This window comes from Condylostylus longicornis, unplaced genomic scaffold, assembly GCF_029603195.1.
Source record: "Condylostylus longicornis isolate FDR11 unplaced genomic scaffold, ASM2960319v2 ptg000006l, whole genome shotgun sequence".
NCBI classification, from domain to species: Eukaryota; Metazoa; Arthropoda; class Insecta; order Diptera; family Dolichopodidae; genus Condylostylus; species Condylostylus longicornis.
The window spans coordinates 4,203,411-4,227,445 of record NW_026577975.1 but is presented as its reverse complement, the minus strand read 5'-3'; the positions used below and the strand labels follow the sequence as shown (position 1 = coordinate 4,227,445).

The 24,035-nt window shown below is 18.8% G+C and overlaps 1 protein-coding gene across 20 annotated transcripts in view; it reads left to right on the top strand.

Moving 5' to 3' along the window:
• The window catches only part of LOC129618456 (uncharacterized), a 260,920-nt gene extending 241,462 nt beyond the window's left edge, over positions 1-19,458 (top strand). For 11 of the 20 annotated variants that reach the window (XM_055533211.1, XM_055533217.1, XM_055533224.1 and 8 more), the window contains 7 exons: positions 673-756; positions 3,424-3,486; positions 4,159-4,618; positions 4,806-4,988; positions 5,113-5,203; positions 17,237-17,362; positions 17,467-19,457. In XM_055533211.1, the coding sequence (XP_055389186.1) occupies positions 673-756; positions 3,424-3,486; positions 4,159-4,618; positions 4,806-4,988; positions 5,113-5,203; positions 17,237-17,362; positions 17,467-18,366 (1,907 nt within the window). In that variant the 3' untranslated portion in view covers positions 18,367-19,457. Of the gene's footprint in view, positions 1-672; positions 757-3,423; positions 3,487-4,158; positions 4,619-4,805; positions 4,989-5,112; positions 5,204-11,139; positions 11,218-17,236; positions 17,363-17,466 lie in introns of those variants that run through there. The other 9 variants (XM_055533226.1, XM_055533220.1, XM_055533214.1 and 6 more) reach the window with 7 other exon arrangements.
• Positions 19,459-24,035: the final 4,577 nt, after the last annotated feature.

Sequence of the window (24,035 nt, the reverse complement as noted above, 5' to 3'; positions counted from 1 at the left end):
TTGTTTTTGAGATTTGGGTGTGCATTTTAATGCTTTAATAAAAACGAGTTATACTAAAAAAAATTTCTCTGTGCTATTATCACAATTAAATTTTTAGTATACATATATTTTAGTTCCTTAGAATAACATTATAGTTTATAAGAAAAACCATAATAACTACATGAACACTTTTTGAAATATGTTATCAGAAAAATAATTCAATTAATTTTGAAAAAGTGATACTCAAAAATTATTGAATTACTTTAAAAAATATGTGTTAAAAATATGTTTTTCGTAAATATAGAGTTTAATTTCGTAAATAGAATTAGAATTAACTTAACTCAATAATTAAAGAGTTTAATTTATGAATAAAATTTGACCTAAAATTTATAGAGTTTTAGAACTATTGAAAGTTAATTGCATTGTAACAAAATTTCCCATTATATAGAGTAGTAATATTAATAATAAATTTATTTAAGTTATTTAATAATAAAAATTTGCATTATATATATATATATATACATTTAGGAAATGTAAAACATAAATCATAATTGTTATATTTTTATAAAATTATTTTATTAAAAATTATATTAAAAATTTTATAATTGTAATAAAAAATTTATTAAAAAATAATAAAATTCTAATTATATAAAATATTTTTCTTTTCTTCATTTTGAATTTTTTTTCTTTTAGATAAATCTGTGTCGTTTGAAAAATCAGTTTCGTTTAGTGATGATATACAAGGTGTGCCAAAATCTCATAGCCCGCAACATGCTGGTAAATCTCATTCACTTAAAATTACAGCTGTTTGAAGTGCTTAAATTTTAATAATTTTTTTTTTCGTATATTTGATTTTTTTTTCTGTTTTATAATATATTCATATTTTAATTTATTGTATTCTTTTAATATAAAAAAAATTTTTTAACAATAATGTTGTTATTTGAAATACATATAATATTTTATTAATTATTATATAAAATGCTTGGTTGTTGTATTTTAAATTATTGGAAAATTTTTTGAATTATGTTATTTGTTTAATTTTTAAGTATATTTATAGATAAGTAATTAATTAAAAAAAAAGTACGAATAAAATAGGAAATAATGTTTTTTTTTATATTAAGTTTTAAATCTTTAAGTATTTTATTGAAACGAAATATAAAATTTAATACTGAATAGTTTTTGTTGAAATTTATACATTAAAATAATTAAATTTATAACTTAAAGACTTATAAGTTTGAAGTAGAAATGATTTGGTTAAATCACAATATAAAAGTAATAAAATCAACCAAAATTGATTTTTCTTCTTTCCTAATAACAAAAGATCATTAATGTATTTATATATTATCTTCATTTTTATTACAATTATATTCAAACTCAAATGTGAGCATCATATCAAATTGTAATTCGTGTGCTTAATTATGATTTCGAATTCGAAATCATAAAATAATTAAACAATAATAATTTCTCATTCAGCCTCTATGACCTGAATAAAATAAATTATGTGATCAATTTCCAATTATATTTTAATTAACTTATACATCGAAGAATTCAAAAATTTAATTTGGTTTCCATAATTTCCTATTTGAGTTATATAAAACATCATTTAGAAATTATTTTAATTAGTATATTTTATGTTATGTCAACTTAATTTTGATAACGAATTTGGAAGAACGAATAAATTGTTTGTTCTTCTTCAAGCGAACTTAACAAACCATATTTGCTTTCATTTGGATCCCTTACAATGACTTCATATAATGGCCGTGTTAACTATAAATGTTTTAATGAGCTCTAAACTAAAGGTTGGACAGAGAGTACAATAGCGCAAAAAACTCATTTGACCAATTTCTATTATTTCTAGCAATCAAAGACTAATTGATTACTAAACAACACCCGGCCTTAGTGTTTCCAAAAAGAGTGTTATATATAATTTTACATATCGATATAAACCAAACTGTAATGTGAACCAATGACCTTTTGTAATGTGAATAGAATCACTCAACACTTTCTTATAGTAAAACTCAATCAAATGAACCGATAATTAAAAAGCAAAAAAATCTAAAATTATAAAACAAATTTAGTATTAACGTATATGAAATCGTCAAATTAAATAGATAGTTTATTACTTTTTATTACATTGTAAATCTACAAATTTGACATTATATAGTCTTAGAATGAGAATCAGTATATTATGTGATTCTCTTTAGACATTGAATAAATAAATAAAAAAAAAAAAAAATTATATATTAGAGTAACTTTATAAGCTAAAATGGTTAATGCATGTTCTATTGTTTTTTTTTTTGTTTTGTGTTAATTTTCTACATACAACAAATATATTTTTTTCAATATTGTATGATAATTTTATTACCACATTATGATTGTTATTATTTTGTTTGATATTTTGAAAATAAATATAACATTAAGAAACAAATAAGAAAAACAAAAACACTAATTTTTTTTATAAATATGATTTTTACATTAATTTTTTACTATAAGTACATAATGAATTTTAATACAAGGTGTTTTGCATAATATGGCAAATATTTTCAGGGATTGATTCTTTGATCAATTTCTCTGGATATATAATTTCCTTGTGAATATAATTTTTGCGAAACACCCTGTATATATTTAATATATAAACCCAGTATAAACATACTTAATTTAAATATACCCCCATTTATTTTTTTTACACACTTGGCATATAATCCTTATATGTATATTAAATAATATAATTTGTAATATCATTTAGTATAATTAATTCCCCCCACTCCCTTAATAAATTTTTTCGATATTTTCATTAATATTTGCAAAAACATCGATTTTTTATATATATATAATTCAAAATATTAGTTAAGTTTTCAATTTTGGCATTATATTTATATAATTCATATATAAAATATGTAAGTTTGTAACAATTATTATAATTCCTTTTCTTTTTTTTCCTTAATTTCTTCAATATTTCAAATATGTTTATTTTAAATTTTAACACACAAAAACTCAATTTTAAAAAATGTTTTAACAAAATATTTATAGCACAAACTTTATTTTCAACGCTAATAAAAAAAAAAGTTTTTTGCTTGAACGCTTATTTTTCGCAATAATATTAATTTTATAGATTTTTTGGCTATTTTATTTCAAATGAAATTAATTGATATATTAAAATTTATTAAAAAAAAAAAAACAAACAAAAAAAAAATTTTTTTAATATTTTCTTTTATTTTATTTCACTGCTGCAAAAAATCAACAAAAATACAAAAAAAAAATAAAAAAAAATTAAAATTACAATTTTCACGTGTGTTTTTTTCAACTTCACAATTGCTATTTATCAAAAAAACAAAAAAACCATCAAAAATTTTAAAATTGAAATCGTAAATTTTTGCAAAATATACCGTATACATAACTTTGTATGTATGCTATTATAAATATATTATATATGATTAAAAAAAGCCGATTCGAAACCACCAAAACCAGCAATAAAGTCATCAACTCTTCCTCGTACTTCATCCCAAGGTAATGATAAAATTTATGAAAAATACTTACATTCGGTATTTGAGAAATATTTTTATTCAAATTATTCTTTGAGTAAATTAATAAATAAGAAAGCAATTTTATTATTGTTGTATTTAGAAAAAAATGAAACAAAACCGCATATATACATATAGTTATCTAACCTATCTGCACATACATATATATCTTAAAGGATGGATATTAATTTACTCAAATGATATTAATCTTTTTAAACTAATAATTTATTTTAAGAATATTAAAATAAAAATTATAAGCAAACTTTCAAAACTCCATAATATATATACATCTTTGCACTATGTTTTTTCGTGACTCTTATAGATAAGATTTTCAAAAAACAAAATGTTTACAAATATAATTATGTACAAAAATTTAACACTCATAAAAAAACAAAATCTCATTATCATTTTTCAAAATACTATAATTATTATTAAGAAAAAAAAAAAAAAACAAAAAAAGAAAGTAATTTAATTTTATATTTTGCAATAAAAAACAAAAAAATCAAAAATTGCTTATATATGATTTTTTATTTTCTTTTTTTTTTTTATTTCTTTTTTTTTCATCTTATTGTTGTTTTCTTTTTCTCTTTTTTCTCTTTTTTCTCTCTTCTTCTTCTTTTCCATCCAAAACCAAATCTCATTTTTTCAACATAAAAAGCAGAAAGAGATCGTTTAAAACCACCACCACCTCCAAAACCATTGGCCCTGGCACAAACACATCCAAATTACAGGCCTGATATAGCATTAGCACCCGAAGTTTATAATCATTTAAGAGGATTACAAAAGAAAGCTAAAGATTTAAGAATGGAAGTTAGAACATTACGTAGATTATCACAAGCACAAGCAGTTGCTGTTAGAGAAGATATTAAAGATGCATTTATGAGAATTCGTGCAACATTATTAGCTGGTAGCGGTAATTTTTGGGGACAAGGTGATCAAGAAAAAACTAGAATATCACGTGAAGAAGAATTATATAAACAAGAAGTAATACGCTTGGAAAATGATTTAAGTGATTTAGAGGCATCAGTTGAAGGATTACGTGGTGAAGTGATTAATAGGAGAACAAGAGTTAATATGGCAGCTGTTGAAGATATGGCATTAGTATTGAGCAGAGCAAGGTATATAGTATTATATTTAAGTATATTATATAAAAATTAAAATGCGGTTAAGGAAATTAAAAATTTATTAGCATAAAATGCAACTAATAATAAAAATACAAAAATATGTAAAAAATTGTTAAATATTGCATAAATTCAGGCACATTTTAAATTTTTTATTATTTTTATTGTTTTAAAATTTTTTTAGTAAAACTGTTGCTGAACTTAAAATGAAATTCCCTGCATTACAAAATGGATTAAGAAATATTTTATCAAATGAAATGGAAAAGGTTGTAAGAGAAGAAAAATTCCTTAAAGAGGAACCAGATCGTTTAGAATCGGCATTAAGACGTTGTAAAAAATTGACTGGTACTTTAGTTACATTGAAGAGGTAAGTAAAATTTGTTTTCTTTATAGATCTGATGTTGAAATTGAAATTGAATCCTATATATGTATGTTGCTGTATTTTTTGTTTCAAAACAATTTATACAATATGATTATAAAATTTTTTTAAGATTGGCAAGTGTACAAGAACAGCGTATACCCGTTAATGAACCGGTAACAGAAGATCCACCTAGATCATCTGAAATCTCTTCAACGAATAAGGTAAGTAAATTTTTATCTAATTCTATGTGTAATTTTTTTTTTTTTTTTGTAATTCAATGTGTTCCCCTTCAAAACTACCAAATAAATTCATTTAACAAAAATGTAATTATTTAATTTAAAATTAATTTTTTATTATGTTTTTATTTTTGTTTCTGTTATTTTTTTTTTAATATAAAGTATAATTACTTAAATAAGAAAGAGTTTATTATTACATTTTCAAAAAAAAAAAAAAAAAAAACAAAAAAATATACAAAAAAACAAATTTTTTTTTTACTCAAAATTATTTTTCTATATACAATAGAATATTGATAAACAACAAAAAAAAACACTCAGACGAAATAAAAATTAATTTTCCTACTGAAAGGAAAACCAAACATTTTAATTAAAAAAAAAAAAACAAATTTATTTTGAATTGATTTTTAAAAAGTTATAGAATTGTTTGCAATTCAAAAAAAAATCAAGTAAAAATTAATACTAAATAATTAAATACCCTTTAATTCTTCATATATACTTTAAATAATATTACTTTCTTCCTTGGTGTTTTAAACTGGAAATTTATAATAAAATTCATGTTAAATTTATTCTCGTTTCGTATTTAATTTATTTACATATATTTTCATTTTAAACGTTAAATGGCTACATAAGCAATCAGAATTCCAAAATAAATATTGACAAATCTAATATTTTAAATATAAAAATTCTTACACTATTAGGCTATCAATGTTCAATACATATATAAAACATAATCATAAATAATTACAATATACAAATTGACAGATAATTTTATCTTATTATCAATACTTCAAATTATATCAAAACTTATTTACAAAATTATTTAAATTATAGCTCTTCTCTATTTGAAATAGCTACATTTTATAATCGTGCTCATATTTCAAAATAGTTAAATTTTGAGAATTAAACTCTCCATATATTTATTCAATTCATATTTCAAACAAAAAAACACTTCATTTGCACTTCATAACAACTATACATAATAATAAACTGATTATCAAATTATCAATGCATATGAAAATCGAAAAATAAAATTATACACGTATCTGTAACTAACAATAATATTACATAAGTAATTAAAGTACTATAATTTTTATAAAACAAAAATTAATTATATTATATGTATAAAACATTTTTTGAATTTAATTCATATTACTATTCGTTGCAATAATATTTTCAATTAATTACTTTTATCGATTAAAATTTCAAAAAATTTTACAAATTGAATTCAATACGACAATTACGACAATATTGTTATACGACAATTATTTTTATTACTATATTATTAATAATAGTTACATTCAACAACAAATGATAAAATGGAAATTTAATTCCTACGTATCCAAAATAACTCAATTCATATATTTTTTTTATTAAATTTCATATTCAAATTTAAAATTTTTTTAATTATAGATGCACTGCCATTTTTAATTTATTTAATTCAATTTTCCTTATGTGTTTATCTTTTATATCTTTATTTTAATAATAAAATTTTTTTATTTTTAATTAAACATCTATTGCATAGCGAAACATTAGACAATAAGTAGAATTTATTATTATGTATAAAAAAGAAACAGAAACATAAATTGCCAGTTTAAAACACACAAAAAAAAAATCTTAAGTTCTTCAGAAAATTGCTTGATTTTTTATTTTCATTTTTTCGTTTTTTCTCTTTTTTTTTTCTTTCTATTCCTACTTAATTTTTGTTATCAGTAGATTTGAAAATTTTTTCAAAATATATATATATATATACTATATTATATAAATTTTAAATTAAAATTAAAGAAAGAAAAAAATATTAAATATTTTTTGTTTTTTTTGAGCTTTTCATTTTATAATTTTATTATTGTTGAGTTTGCAATTGGCAGCTGCGCTATATTATAGTTGATATATTTTTGTTATATTTAAAAATAATATTTATTATATATTAAGTTTTATTTATAAATATATTGTTATTTTCTAATTAATTATTCGAAAAAATTAACAAAAAATTTATAAAACATGAAAAAAAAATCCCAAAAAAAAATAATAAAAAATTTGATCACATTTTTTTTTTTGTTTGTTAAATTGAACTATTTATTGGCGTTTTATTGTTCATAATAATTACAAAAAAAAAATATTAATTAAAATTAGTTTTTTTAATTTTCTAAAATTGTCATAATTTTTGTGTTTTTTATTTAAAATTTGTTTTTTTTTTTACTGTTTTTCTTTTTTTAATTGTTTATTTATTATTTTTCTTATTTATTTTTTTTAACTCCATTAAATGCAACATTATAGTTATACTAAAGATAAAAAAAACATTTCTCATTTGTTTTTTATATCAACTATTTCATATTTTAAAATTATTTTTAATATTTGACAAAAAAATTTTACATACATAGCTATACATTCAATAAAAATAATTTTTTTTTACTTTAATTTCATTGTAAATACGTTTTTTGTTTTGTTTTTTTTTGTTTAATTAAAATAATTCATACATTTTGTATACATACATATATAAAATTATAATTACCATCAAAAATAAATAATTTCACATATAAAGTATTTGTAGTATAATTATCATTACTAAATACACGGCATTCTCACAAAAATTAAACAGTCTTTTACACTTTTTTTTCACAATTATTCAATTAAACATTGCTATAATACAACATATTTAAATATATTCAAGTTCAAAGCCGTAAAACATATACATATATAAATACAAAAAGAATATTTTGCAAAACAATTTTTTCTTATTCAAAATACAGTTTCTTACATTTCCATTATAAATATTTTAAAATTGAAAATTTTATTGGAACGCAAGATTACAAAATCTTTTAAGTGCTCAAAGGCATCGATTCTCGCTTGCAAAAATATCAAAGACCTCTCATTTGCAAAAATATTGAATTTCACATAAAGCGCCTCGGTTAAAATCATATTAAAAAAAATTTAAACTCATTTCAAGAAGTTCTTGAAAATAGATGTAGAATAAAAATTTTCTTTTACATGTATAATATTAATGACAATTCATTTTTAATATATTCATATATATTTGCAATATAACCCTAATAAAAATGTTTTTGACATCATTATAATTGTGGCACGTTTTTATTTGCCAGGAACTGATATAAATTGATATTAAATAATTGATCTATCTTAAATTTACAGCTTGATTAAAATCACCAAATTCAATCTATTTTCAAAAATCTATTTACAAGATTTTCAATATAAATTATCTAAGGAAAATTAAATAGTAATTATACTTAAAATGAGGAAATTTCCCAATTTTCAATAAAAGAATCAGCCACACGCTTCTTCTTTTATTTCATAATTCTTACCAATTCTCTGTTCATATTTCATTATTTACTTATATCATAATAATAATATTAGTTTATTACTGAGGAGAAAACTGATAGTGTACGTGTACGTCAATTTTATTATATGTTGATTACAATATATCTATTAATGTTTCTTTACTTAAGATACGAGTATATAAATTTTACTTAAAAAACTGCAACCGATTTGAAAAATATAGAAAAATAATTATTAATTTTTCAATTGATTACTAATTGTTCAATATAATTTTCTGAGAAAAAAAAAATTAAATAATTTAATTTTGGCCACAAATTCACGTATTTAAAGAATTACTTACAAAACTATGAATTTTATAAAACGGAATTTAATTGTTATATTAAATTTGATAAATTGGCAAAAAGAGAAATTTATATTGCATATCTAACGGACAAGCCTTTATTTTTAATTGATCATAAGAGGGCAATTTATATATTACAAATATAATCCTTTATGAATTATAAACAATAATATATTTATACAAGAATACACAAAGCATATTAATTTGTAAAGCACATACTTAATTCAATTGCACACTCATATAATATTTTCTATATAAATATAAACATGTAGAGCAAAATTAACACTAAAAATTAATTATAAATGAGAACTCACTATAATTATTAGAACAAAAAAAAAATCACTTCAATCACTTGTTTTTTTTTTTTATTTTTATTCTTTTATTCAATAAAATATAATTTTTTTATTTAAATTTACTTTAATATTTTATTATTTATTAATATAATTATTTTAATTTGAAAATTAAACAAAATTATTATTTTTAACATATATATAACTAAAAAAAAATATTAAATCAAAAAACTATTCATAATTAATTTGGCAACATTTTTTTTTTTTAATTTTATTTTATTTAAAATGAAAAGAATCATATATACCTTTATATATTTTAAATATTTATATAAAATAAAAAAAAAAACTAGATTTTAGTACAAAATAAAAAGCAGTATACTTACAACAGAGGAAGAAGTATTCCAATATAGTTTACAATTAAAATAAAATTTGAAACATAAAGAAAAAATATTATATAATAAGTAAAACATTTCCAATGATCTTTCTAGGGTCTTATTTTTTTTTTGTTTTTATATAATTTATTTATTAATTTTCTCTTTAAAATAAATATATTACAAAAAAGGCTTATCTATATATACATTATATTATATATTTATATATAATAATATATATTTTTATTTCAATTTTTTTTTTTTTTTGATTTTTTATAAAATATTTAATACTTTTACCATTACTTTTTATTTTTTGAAAAATAAAAGCTAAAAAAAAAATATTTTTTTTTTAATTTTTTTTTTTTAATAAAAACTCAATGTTAACGTTCTTTATTTGTTTTGATGTGATTTTATTTTCGGTGTTCAATGTTATTGAGCTCCAAGTAATTTATTATAATTAATGTATTAAAAAAAAAAAATCAAAAATTATAAAGTTTCAGAAGCTTAAAAAAATATAAACTTGAAAAACATAAATTGCCATTTTTTTTTTTGTTTGTTTATAAAACAAAATTTTAATAAAATTTTGCAAAAATTGGCATTATATTAAATTTAAAGTTCATTTTTGGCATACTATACAAATATTAATATTATAAAAATTTTCAATAATTAACAAATTCTTAAAATAATTATTTTTATAATTAAATTAATGTTTATTTTCTCTTTATATCTGTGGAATATAACACTTAATATATTTTAGGTGCAACAACTTGTTAACAATGGTACTATAACTACTGTATAAGATTCTGAAATTTTTTAAAATATTAAAATTTTTAAATCAAAAATTCCCTCATATTTCTTAAAAATCATATAATTTCAAATCATTAGACTCGACTCGTAACATTCTAATTTTTTTTGTAAAATCCGATGGCTATAAATATTTTTATATCAAAAATATATGTACTTCAAATCCTTGATATTTAATTCTTTTGAGCCGGTTTATTACTCCTAAATAAAAAAAAGTACCTAAAATATTCTTTTCAATTGCATGCAACAAATTCTACACAAACTTTGGTTCAACATTTTGTTTTAGAGCTTTATGCGCGTAGTATTCCCATTAAAATAAACTTTTTTTAAAAGCTTAAAACAAAGCTCAATTGCAATTCTTAAAAACAAAAGAACATAAGGAGTATTTCTGAAAATGCAGCTCTTATAGTTAGAACTGCAAAGCCTTCAAAAATTTGTGTACAAATTAAATGTAGAGCTTTTAATGCCTTGAATTTTCGAAAAAATCTAAATTCTGCCCCGTAAACTTAAAATGTCAAAAATGAATTTTAAATAATTCTATATAAAAAAAAAAGAGATCGAAATTTATTTTTAAAGAATTTTATAAATTTAAATTTTTAGTAATGATTTTATTATTAAAAAAAAAAAAAAAAAAAAATTAAATCTCCAAAATGACTGTTAAACATTTTATAATTTCTTATTTGATTAAAAATTAAAACTAAATAAATGAATAAAATTATTTATTTAACACAAAAAAAAAATTAAACAATTTCATTAAAAGAAAAGAAAAAAGAGCAAAAAACCAAAAAAACATTTCTCGTTTTGTCGTTTTCTTTTTTATTATAGTTCAACTGGAGATGGAGTTCTAACTTCAAAGAGGCGATCACTGAGTAAAGTCCTTTTTTTTGTTCTCTTAAAAAAAAAGTAAAAGTAAAATAAAAAAAATGAAAAAAACAATTTTTTTTTAAAAAAGCTACTTTTTTTATATTTTTTATATTTTTTTTTTTTATTTTAACTAAGTATATATTTTTGTTACTCAAATAAAAAAAAAAAACAATAATAATAACATTAATAAAAAAAAGTATATTAAATAATTAAAATTCATTTTCTTTAATTTTTTTATTTTATTTCTTACCCAAATCACTAAATTGCAAGTAGAATGAATTCGTCATTAAAATCTTCATTCTAATTTACATTTTATATATATATATATACATATATATATAGCTTAACATATACATATACATAATTGTATAGTTTTCGAAAGAGTATTTATATATTATTATGCATAATTTATACACATATTAATCTATTTGTTTTTTTATATATAGAATGTTGCTCTATTATAATACATATTTATATATGAGTAGTTTCGATATTAATTGTCATTATGCCATTAAGCAATATTGTTATTAAATATAAATTATTAAAATAACATTATAAAATAAAAAATAATTTACCAAATATTTCTTTTTCAATTCATATATCAAAAAGGTTATCGTAAATATTCGTTAAATAAAATAATCATTAGTTCGTTAATTATGGTAATTTATAGGGAGTGAAACTAAAATAAAAAATTGTTCTTCTTGAACTCAAAGAGTAAAAGTAAATTGAATTGCGAAAAAGAGAAAAACGATATTAAAACCTACCTATTTTATTTCCATTACTCATTATACAATATTCCCCTCTATTATGTATATCGGTGTCGGCCGATAAACGATAATTTATCGGCAAAATTTTGCGTTTGTATTACCAACATTGTTTATCAGTAAATTTTATCGGAGTCGGGAAAGCTTTTTTTCCCTGTATAGGAAACGTATTAGCTGGTATTATGAAAACGATAAATTGTCGGGTTTTCACCGATTTAAAAGCGGGAACAAATTTTTTTTTTGTAAAATCTTCATTTTATCAAGGAAACTGGTGTAATTAATTGCTTTTTTAAAATGTAAGCATTTTTTCTAAATTATTTTCTTTCAAAATGTTATTCATATATTTTATTTAGGAGTAAAATCGTAAGCAACAAAAAACAAATTGCGCGGTTAGTAGAAAAAATGGAAGAGGACTTAAACCTGGCAAGGAATCTGAAATTCTGGATAAACCTAAAAAATGTGTACATATTATATAAATAATAAAATAAAATAGGTACATAAACATACATTTTGTTGTCTAAATCCAATGGATTAGTTGAATATCTTATACGTCGTCTTTGAATAGCTTGCGTTTCTTCACTTACTACAGTTTCTTCACTTTCAAAATATAATGCACGCGACATTTTCCCGATATATGTATATTTTTATTTTACAAATTTAACAGAAAATAATTTTCTTACAACAACTTTTTAAAATTCAAAATAGTTTTAAAAATTTTTTGAAAATAACTTTTGAAAGAAAACAAATGTCATTAGAAAAAAAAACTTTTTCTCCAATTTACAAAAACAAAAATTTGTATGAAAAAGCTTCTTTTAATCGGTTGAAATATTTTTATCGGTATCGGTTCATAATACAGAAGAAACCTAAAACCGATTAGAACTGCCGATAATATATCGGCCGATACCGATGTTCATAATAGAGGGGATTATTGTCATTTTTATCAATTAATTGAACGAATTCATTCTATTTAATTTTAAATTTTTTTTTTTAATTAAATAGTTTAATATAAATTTGTACAAAAAAAAAATAATAATTTAAATAATAAATTTAAAAAAAAATAACAATTTTTTTTCCATTTATTCTTTAATTTTCAATTTATTTATTTCAAAAATTTTTTTATATATTTACAATTTTTTTAACTACAAATCGCTTATAAACTTCTCAAAGCAAAAAAAAACTAATTTGAATCTTTTTAAAATTAATTTTCTCTTTTTTTCAATTTGGTTTTTGTTTCATTTTTTATTCAAAAATTTCAGTTTAATTATTTCATTAAATCTTAATATTATTTGTTTCTTTTTTTGTATATTATATACATATGTATTTATTTATAATTTAATTTAAGAAAATATTTGTAAATTATATTCTGACATTTTATTATATTAAGAGTACATCACATTAATAATTTTATTAATTTTGTTTTTAAACAAATTTATTTATTTTTTTTTTCTTTTATATTGTCCATAATTTTGAATAAATTTTGAATGTTGTCAAATTTTATTAATGTGTAAAATTTCATTCACTCTTGTTCCACCAAAAAAAAAAAATTACAAAATATAACAACCAAAAATGAATTTATAATGTATAAAAAAAATACTATATACTATATATATTTTCCCCCAAAAATATGATAAACCCATCTCACAATCACCCCAACCCCTCTTTTACTCTACGGTCTTTCTATACAGATTTTGTATATTTTATTCCTATAATATTATGTTTTTTATTTAAATATTATGTACAGTTATAATTATTTCATTTATAAATTTACTTTTATATTATATAAAGAGCACAATTGAAAAAAAAATGTCAGAAAAGCTACTAACTAAATATTTAGAATCTCTATTTTCTTTTCAAATATTCGTTTAATTACATTTTCCTTTTTCAATATATTTATAAATCATTTTTTTTTTCTCTTGATTTTTTATGCTACAATCTAAATATTCTTTAAGTGTTTTTTGATATAATATTTTAAATATTGTATTTATCATTTAAAAATCTTGAAAACCGTATAATAATATCATTTCCATATATAACAAAAATATTTCTCATATTTTCAAATTTAAGTTCAACAATTTAGGAAATGATCATTGAAATAAAACACAAATTATTCCACATTCGTTTAAAAAAATATAACAAAGGACTAAAAACAGGGAAGCCATAACATAATTCAGAAAAAAAGGAACAAATTTAATTTTTATTTATGTTAATATTGTATTATAAAATTACGATAATACTGTATTTTGATTAAGTTTCAAAGTACAATGAAACAAAAATTTCACTTTCATTAATTTTTAATATGCAACCATATAATAATTAATCTTCGATTTATAATGATTATGGAATGTATATAAGATACTGAAAAAAAAAATATTGCTCATTAAAATATATGAACTGACCAGACTTCAAAATTGAAGTAATACGGCTATTAATGCATGACCCAGGTTGTAAATGATATTATACATGTTCAAATCACAGCTATTAAATTTGATTTCAATAGAAATCTCTTAATTTTGATTTAAATAGTAAATATGTATGCATTTTGGAAATTAAAGTTTATTTTCAACAAAATACGGAAATCATCTCTTAATAATAACAATCAATTGTTAAATATTATATTTTTAAAATACTATTCATTTTAAATTTGAAGATTACATACTATGTACATAATTTATATAACAATAATGTATATAAAAGGAAAATAATTTTCCAAAACAATAGAGAGGAACAACAATTCTTAATACCATAATAAAACTTTCATTCTCATTTCTCTTTAATTTTTTTTTTTCTTATATAATATTTAATTTTTCATAATTTTCATTTTTAAAATAACCATTTTTTTTTTAAATTAATTTGAAAAAAAAACCAAGAAAATTTTTTTTTATCTTAAATTTATAATTGAAGATATATAAGGACCCTCATAGAATAGTAAGGTACATTGGAAATGATTCTATTTTATAATAATATAACTCAATGTCTTTTATATTAATTGTAATATTTCAAAATAAAAATGTGTTTTAAAATTAAGAATATAAAAATTTTATATATATATAATTTTCTATTTTTAATTTTGTCTTCTTCTAAAACAAAAAATACAAAAATTGCAAAAAATAAAAATATTTTTTTTTATATTTTAATTTTATATTTTTATGTATATTTATACATGTATATAATATATACATCAGTAAATACTATAAAGAAAAATATAAAGCATAATATTATTATTATAAATTTGTAAATATAATATTTTAAAGTTCCTTTTCCAAAACCTATATATGTATATATATATATATATAAAGAAATATATTTATATAATTAAATAAAAAAAAAATTATTAAAAAAATTATAGCTATCATACTAACAAAATAGTATTTTATAGTATTGATTCCTGTTTCAAATCAACAGAAATATAATATTTAAATATAAATTATTGTATAATATTTTATAAAATATTAATTAGAACTTGAAAATAAAATTTTAACAAAAAGTATAAAATATTATAGTTTATCGTATAATAAATATTTTTTAATTAAATTTTCTATATTATTATTACTATAATTTAGCGATTTATTTTTAAAAAAGATTTATAAACAAATAAAACAATTAACTTATTTACTTTTAATATATATGTTTATATATAAATATATTTATTATGTATATATATTTAATTATGAATATATTGAATATGAATTCAATTTTTTCCTACCTTACTATAATGAGGAAAATAAATAATATTTGTAAATTTTATCAAAATTTCATCTTTTTTTTTTATTTTGAATTCACATTAATTTTATAATTTAATATTATTAAAAATATTTATTAAATTTTTTCTGTTCCTTTTTATTTTTTTTTTTGTTTTTTTTTCATTAAAAAACACTTGCTAAATTACACTAGATATATATGTATATATATTTTTCTATTATGTATATATATTTTTTTTATTTCACAAAAAAACTTATATATATAAAAAATATGCTTATGAAATTTTTTTTTTTTTTGTTTTATTTACATAATAATATGTAAGTGTGAAATGTCGTACATACACTTTCATATCTATATATGTAATTATATTTTTGATTGTATACAAATATTTCGAAGTTTTGAAATTTTTGCTTAAAGTGCTTGCTTGCCATTTTAGAAAGCTTTTTCTATAATTTAATTTAAATTTATATAAAAAAAAATAAACTATTTATTTATTTCGTTTATTCTATTGCATGAAACTGAATATATATAAATATTAAATGTATGTGGATTTTATTGTAATAATCGTGTATATTAAATTAAAAAAAATTTATAAATTAAAAAAATTTTAACACACAAAAATAAATAAAAACTACTTCTTTTTCTATTAATTCAATTTTTTTTTACATTTTTTAATATAATTTTTTTTAAATATATTATTATATTAAATTAAAAATATATAAATATAATATTATCAAAATGTGTAATTTCAAAAAGAAGAAACATAAAAAAATAAAATGAAATTTTCTGAAAAATAATTTATAATAAATAAGGCACTATAACTAAAAAATTTATTAACTCTATTGAATTCGCGATAATAAAAAAGTATACTCGCGTACCCGACTTAAAAGAGAAGAATTAAATGTTATTGATCATCTTAAAACGCTCTTTCAATACACTCACTTAATATCACTCAATATCTTAATCTATTCATGTACGTGCATTTGAAACAAATCAACTTACGTTATATATTGGATGACATTTACTGAGATGACATTCAAAAACTTAATAAAAACAGATATTAAATTTTTTTAATTTTAATATATCTTTCAATAATTGTGTATAATACATATTTAAAATGAATAATTAAAGTAAATAAATATATTTTTTTCTTTAAAAAAAAAGAAATTATACCTGTTTAAAACTACAAATTTGCTAAATTTCCTTTGATACATTGTTTGTTACAAAATTAAAATAGTTATTATGTACTTACATATGTACATATTTTGCATCTTAAAACTTTTCTCCCAACATGAAATTGGCATGCATACAAAAGATTATTAACGTAATCAAAATATTTAATTCTTTTCTTCTTTAATAAAAAAATTTTTTATTTTTTATTAGAAAGTTTTATTTTTACGATAAGAACGCAAATTAAATGAAAATTTAATGTAAATTAATATTTTTCAGGAAAATTAAAATTAAAATTAAAAAAATTTTTGGCAAAAAAAAATTTATATTTGTCTAATTTTTTTTTTACTTTAAGATATGTTTAAGCGTTTTATCGAATTTTTTAAATTAAAATATTAATCTAGTATTTTTTCTCTGTAATATAGCCAGTCCCAAGTCCCCGGATGGGGACGATCACTGTCAGCGGGGGAGTCCCACCCGAAAACGCACTCGATGCTTTGTTAGATGAATTGCAAACATTTGCAAAACCTCAAAATATTCAAAATGAAGTAGTAAGTAAAATTCTATGTTAAACGTAATAAATATATAAAAGTCATCTCTAATTATTTTCAAATAAAATAAATTTTTTATTTAAAAAAAAATATCTATACAATAGCGTCCTGACGATTCTACTTCTGATGACAGTTCACAAACATTACATAACACAATTACAACACAATTATCACAATCCAGCTTATACACAGCAGAAATAAATCAAAACAATTGTAATCCAAATACATTATTACAACCAAATCCAAATGGTCCAATGGGTAGCTTAAGGCGTTTACATTCATATCCAAGTGGTTCAGATACAGACACAAGTCCACCACAACCAATACGACCAGTTGGTAAGCCACCAGTTCCTGAACGTAATGCTGAATTATTAACAAAAGTTGGTAGTAAAAGAATACCACCACCCCCACCACCAAGAACAAGTTCACGAAGTCCTTTGGCAAGTCCAACTAGCCCAAATGTTCCTCAACGTTTACCATCTGTTAATGAAACAGAACAAATTGGTAATGGTAACAGTAATTTAACTGGATTACAGGATGGAAATGAATCAAGTGGAAATGAATCAGGTAATGATCATGTTCAAAGACAATTGGCTTTAGAAATGCGCCATCAAGAATTATTAAAAAAACAAAAGATGTTACAGGAACAATATGCCCGATTACAACAAATGAGTAAAAATGCTGTTGCATTACAATCAACTGATATTATGCAATTAAAAAAAACTGGCAGTGAATCAAATCTACCTCAAAAAATGGGTCTCAATATGTCAGTTACAGGTTCAATGAAAAATCTAAATTCTGAATTAAATAATGTTAATGAAAAAAATGAAAAAAATTTAGCCAATTCAAATAATATTAATGAGGAGCAACACAATATTGGTAATAACAGTATAGGTGGAGTCAATGAAGATAATGTAAAGCAGATAAATTCAAATAATACAACAGCACAACAACAGCCACAACAAACAACCACTAATAAGATTTATGAAACGGATATACTATAACGCCAAGATAAATCGGCATGGAGTGAAACAAACATAGATTAAAATACAAGTCAATATACCTTATATACCCATTTTCATTTTAAATAAATTTTCTTTTTAACTTGAAGAGAGGACATTATTTGAAATAAAATATATTTACCAAAAAAAAAGGATGTTTCCAAAATTATATTTTATAAGAAATTAAATTTAATAAATACGCAAAGCGCATGAAATTTAAAAAAAAAAAAAAAAAAACAAATTAATACTTGGCATATTTCAGATTAGTTAACCAATATTAGCATATAGACAATGCATGATCAAGGTGTAAAATAAACCTTGAATATGATAACTAATATCAATATGTTCACTTATATTTGGTACAAATTTCCAGTTTCCTAAATATTGTTATTGTAACGTGCTTTACAAAAACATTACTTTCCACTAAAATTCAAAATGTCCTCACTTTAAGTTGGAAAAGGTATATACATACGCTATTATGATTTTTTGTTATAAAAAATATTATTATAATACAAAATAATATAAATGATATAAAACATTACCTACATAAATTACATATTTAAAATTTCAATAGAAAAATAATTTTTCAATATAAACGAAAGCAAACCAATTTTTACATGTTTTCTGTAATTAAATAAAAATCAAGTATAAAAAAAATATTGTAAAATATTATATAATTAAACGATAATATAACAATAATGTTAAATTACAAAAAAAATAAATGGAAAATTAAATACGCGTATCGTTTATCTCGATGCTATATGATTTTCAGCATCCGATCAGCATAAATATTGCATAAGTTTTGTTGAAAAGCAATATAATTAACTAATTTTCAACAGAAAAAAATGTAAATGCAATATATTATGCTCAAAAAATAGCTAAATATTAAAAAATTTAATAAAAATTTTTGCTTTAATATCAAACGAAATTATATATATATGTATGTATATTTACAGTAAAATACATTACAAACATAATTATATTACAATTGCCAAAAAAATAAGTAAAATGTGTTTTGGATAACAAAAAATATAATTGTTTAAAAAATTCAAATAAATAGAAAACTAGCTGTTGTTGGACCTTAACATGTAATTTTCTCTAATTTTTTTTATATTTTTTAATTTAAAAATGAAAACTGATCAAGTGCCAATATAATATTATTTTATTTTTTTTTTAATTTCTATTTTTCTTCTATTATTTTTATTCGCTTTGATTTCCATAGAGAAATACAATATTGAATTAAATAAATAAATATAAATACGAATCTCACTTTAGAACGATAATTTATAATAATATGTAATAGATTTTATATCATCGAGTTTAATATAAAATTTTATAACAAAAAAAAAATATAAAATAATTTAATTGTATACAATTTAAATACATTAATTTCATAAGTATTTAAATATGACGAAAATTTTTTCCAAAATATTTAATCGTAACCTTATTCGATTTATGATTAAAATATTTAAATTATTAAATCATTTAAATTTCATCATTTAAATATCATAAGAATTTTTCATTTTCACTTGTTTTTCGAACAGTGCCAAAAGTTTCGAAAATAAATTTAAATTATATCATAAATTAATATTAAATAAACGTTAATAAATTAAATTTCATGATTTAATATTTTAACGTCTAGTAATATTAAAAACAAAATTACTTTAAATTTTATAACAGAAATTTAAATTATTTGCAACAATTTTACTTTACTTAATGGATAACAATTAAATAGGCCTAAATAAAGTTATAATTTAAATTTTATATATATTTTTTCTTTTCAAATAATTTAATTACAATATTATATTTTAATAGGTAACATAATATTCTTACATAACACAAAAGCATTCGAAATCAAAAATAAAAGTTTTATATATCTCAAACATAAAATTATATACACCCTTAATATACAATCAATATAATTTTAATTTATAAAAATGTATTTAAATATAAAAATATTATAAAATTATACTTATACGAATATATAATAATTTTTCAGTTTTCATTTTTACTTTATTTAAAAAAAGAAATACAATTTGATAAAAAACGAAAATATTAATTAAATAAAATATACAACAAAAAAAAACCTAAAAGACTTACTTACATTAAAAAAGAAAAATTAAAGTGTAGTTAAATTTTTTTTCTACTTATTTTAATTTTATTTTTCGATATTCATAACATTAAGAGAACATAAAAACAAATATGTATAAAATTATGTTCATTATTATATAAAGTAATATAAAAAAAGAATATCATATTTAAAAGAATTAAAAGAAATATTTAAAAGATAATGAAAAAAAAAAACATTAACATTTTACATTATAGAGAACGTACATTATATAATAAATTATAAATGGTATATATTAAATGTATACATGATTGTAATACAAAAAAAAAGAAACTGAAATAAGTATTTAACATGCAAAATTAAAAATTTAGATAAATTATTCAAAACAACTACATTTATTTAATATACAGAAAGAATTATATAGTATGTATAAAATAAATTAAAATAGAAAATATAAAAAAATTATAAATAAATGATCGTATATCGTATGATTGCTTTTTACATAAATATGTTAAAACAAAAAGAGAAAAAAAGCAAAAAAAAACAAAATATGGAAATTAAAATTTAAATAAATAATATATGAAAATATAAAACGTTATATATATCAACATATATATACATATATATATTATAATTTTTTTTTAGTTATAATTATTATTATTATTAATAATAATATAATTATTAAATTTTTTCTAATTTATTATTGAAAACATATGCATAATACCATATGAACATAATATATATATACACTATGAAATCAAACGTGAATTAAATAAATTAAATAAAAAAAAAATAATAAAATATTATTAATATATGATAATTATTAAAAAGAAATAAAAATTAAAAATTGATAAATATTTTGTAAATACATAAAACATTATAATTATTATTACAATTATTATTATTATTATTACAATTTATATTATTATTATAATTATTATTATTAATTATAGTATAGAAATTATTTAAGTTTAAAAATAGTGTTGTTTTATATTATTATTAAGAAAACCAATGTATAATCAAAAATGAAAACAAAAAAAAGAGAAAAAGTAAATGAAAAAATAATCGAAAAAAATAAAACAAAAACCCAAAAAATAACAAATAAATTGTAGCACATTTAATATTTAAAGATTTTTTTTCTATTTTATAATTAATAAAGTTGAACATTTAAATTTTATTTAATTACTCAATAAAATTATTCAACTTAATATTGTCATACGCATACATATAGTTGTGTATTACAGAAAGTGCTGTATTTAAGTAGCATTTTCTTTATTTTTATTATTTTTATAATTGGTTTTCCTTGTTTTTTTGTGATTTTGTTTATTAAAAATATACAAGAACAATGAAAAAATAATAATACAATCAATGAAAATATTAAAAAAAAGGGCTATTTTAAATATTAAATAATATATTATATTATGAAATCAATTGAATTCAAAAAATAAACTATAACTCAATAATATATGAGGAATAGTTTAAATTTTTAAAAGAAAATAAATGCAAGAAATTTTGAGAAACAAAAGAAACGGATTTATATGCATTAGATTTAAAAAAATAAATCACTAAATATTATTACTTATTTTTTTATAAATTTATTTCGAATTTATTTATTTCAAATTTGAATTCACTTTAAAAATTAAAAATATAAAGTAAAAAATTATAAACATTTTAAATTAAATTTCTTCATAGTAATACAGTTCAATAGGAATACAGTTTTAATCAATATTAATTTTATTTTATTATTGAATGAAAAACAAAACTGAAAAATAATATTTTTAATATATTTTTAAATTATAAGATGTATTTTAATTAAATAAACAACAGGCCTCAGGAAAATTATGTTCAAAAATATTTTTAATTAATATTCAATTCAACAATAGCAGTAATAAAATATTATTACTTAATTTCACTGATAACAATTTAATAACATTATTAAATCTTGAATATATAAAAATTTATTTCCATTAAATCCATTAAATTTCTAAAGATCAACATAAAATTTTTTATGTCTTATCCTGAGTAATGTTTAATTTCATAATTTTCTAGAAGAAAATATAATTGTAATATTGCGATTACTTTTACAAATTACTTAAATATTTTAAATCTTAATTCCTTCTATTTAAAAGAATAGTCCATATTACCAGAAAAAAAATAATATCTTTAATTATATCTTTCAACCTCGCAATTTTATTTCTAATAATATTCAATTTATTTTAAAATTTTTTAAATACATACGATAATATTTTACATTTGTATTTTATGGTTCAAAAATAATACAAAAGAATCTCTTTAAAAAATTTCTTATTTATTTTGAAATTACGTAATAATCATTTAACATTGAAATATAACACTACTATATAAATTTAAACGTACCCTTAATATAAATCAAAAAATAATTTTGTATATATATTGTTAAAAAATTATAAATAATTAAGAAAGTACTCACTGTACTATTAAATTTGTCATAAAACATATGTAATTTATTTTTCATTTATAATTTCCGTTTTTATTTTTTTCTTTTTGAAATACAAATATACATATATTACATTTTATAAAAATAAACATTATTTATATAAGCACATATGTTATGATATATACATATTATATGTAAGAAACTTTAAAGAAAAAATTCCCATTTAAAATTCGTGATTTTAGATAAACCGAATCCAAAATAATTTTTAAAAAAATAAAATAGAATGCGCATAAAATCGAGTTTTTTGCATTTAAAAACAAAAATTTTTAAAAAAATATTTTATAAAAAAAGAAACAAAAAAATAAAAGATATAAACAAATTTTGTACATAAAATTAAAAAAAAAAGGAAAAAAAAACAAAAATGAAAAATAAGAATTTGTATAATTTTTTATATTAATTTAAAAATTTAAAATAAATAAATCCAAAATGTTATCCTTCTACATAATTGAAGGCTTCATTTTTAAAAATTTAAATGTTTCAGTTTTTTAGTGCAACATTATTTTATAAAAAAAAAATATATGTATAAGAAAATTCTGTATAAATAAATATTAGTAAAAAAAAGCATAATAATATCATTAATTATTTAAAACGAAAAGTAAAATTTGTACACTATAAATAAATAAAAAAAAACTTTTTTTATTGTTATTCCTTTTTTGTGTCCTTATTAAATCAAAACAAAAAAAAATTAAATATTTTTAGGATATTTTCTTTAAATTAATTAGGAAAGTTTGCAATTTAAAAATAAAGTAACACGAGGAAAAAATTTTAAATATAGAAAAAAATTAAAATTATACAAAAAATAACATTTTATGAAATAAAGTAATTAATTTATGAAAAAAAAAACTTAATTTTTTAATTATTCAGCGTTTTTTGATACCAGCAAGTCGATTAGCATTTTCAATTTTTATAATTTCAAAATTTTATATTTGAAATTTTTCAGCTCTTTAACTATTTCAAACTTGAGCCTGCTTCATATTTTGCGATTAAATCATTTATCGTCATTATTTGTCTCATATTATTTATCTCTAAATTACTTAGCATTCTTTTTGATTGAATATTAAGTTGTTGCTGTAGAAATAATTATAAACCACTGCTTAGAAAGTTCCCTTTTCCAAAGCATTTCAATAC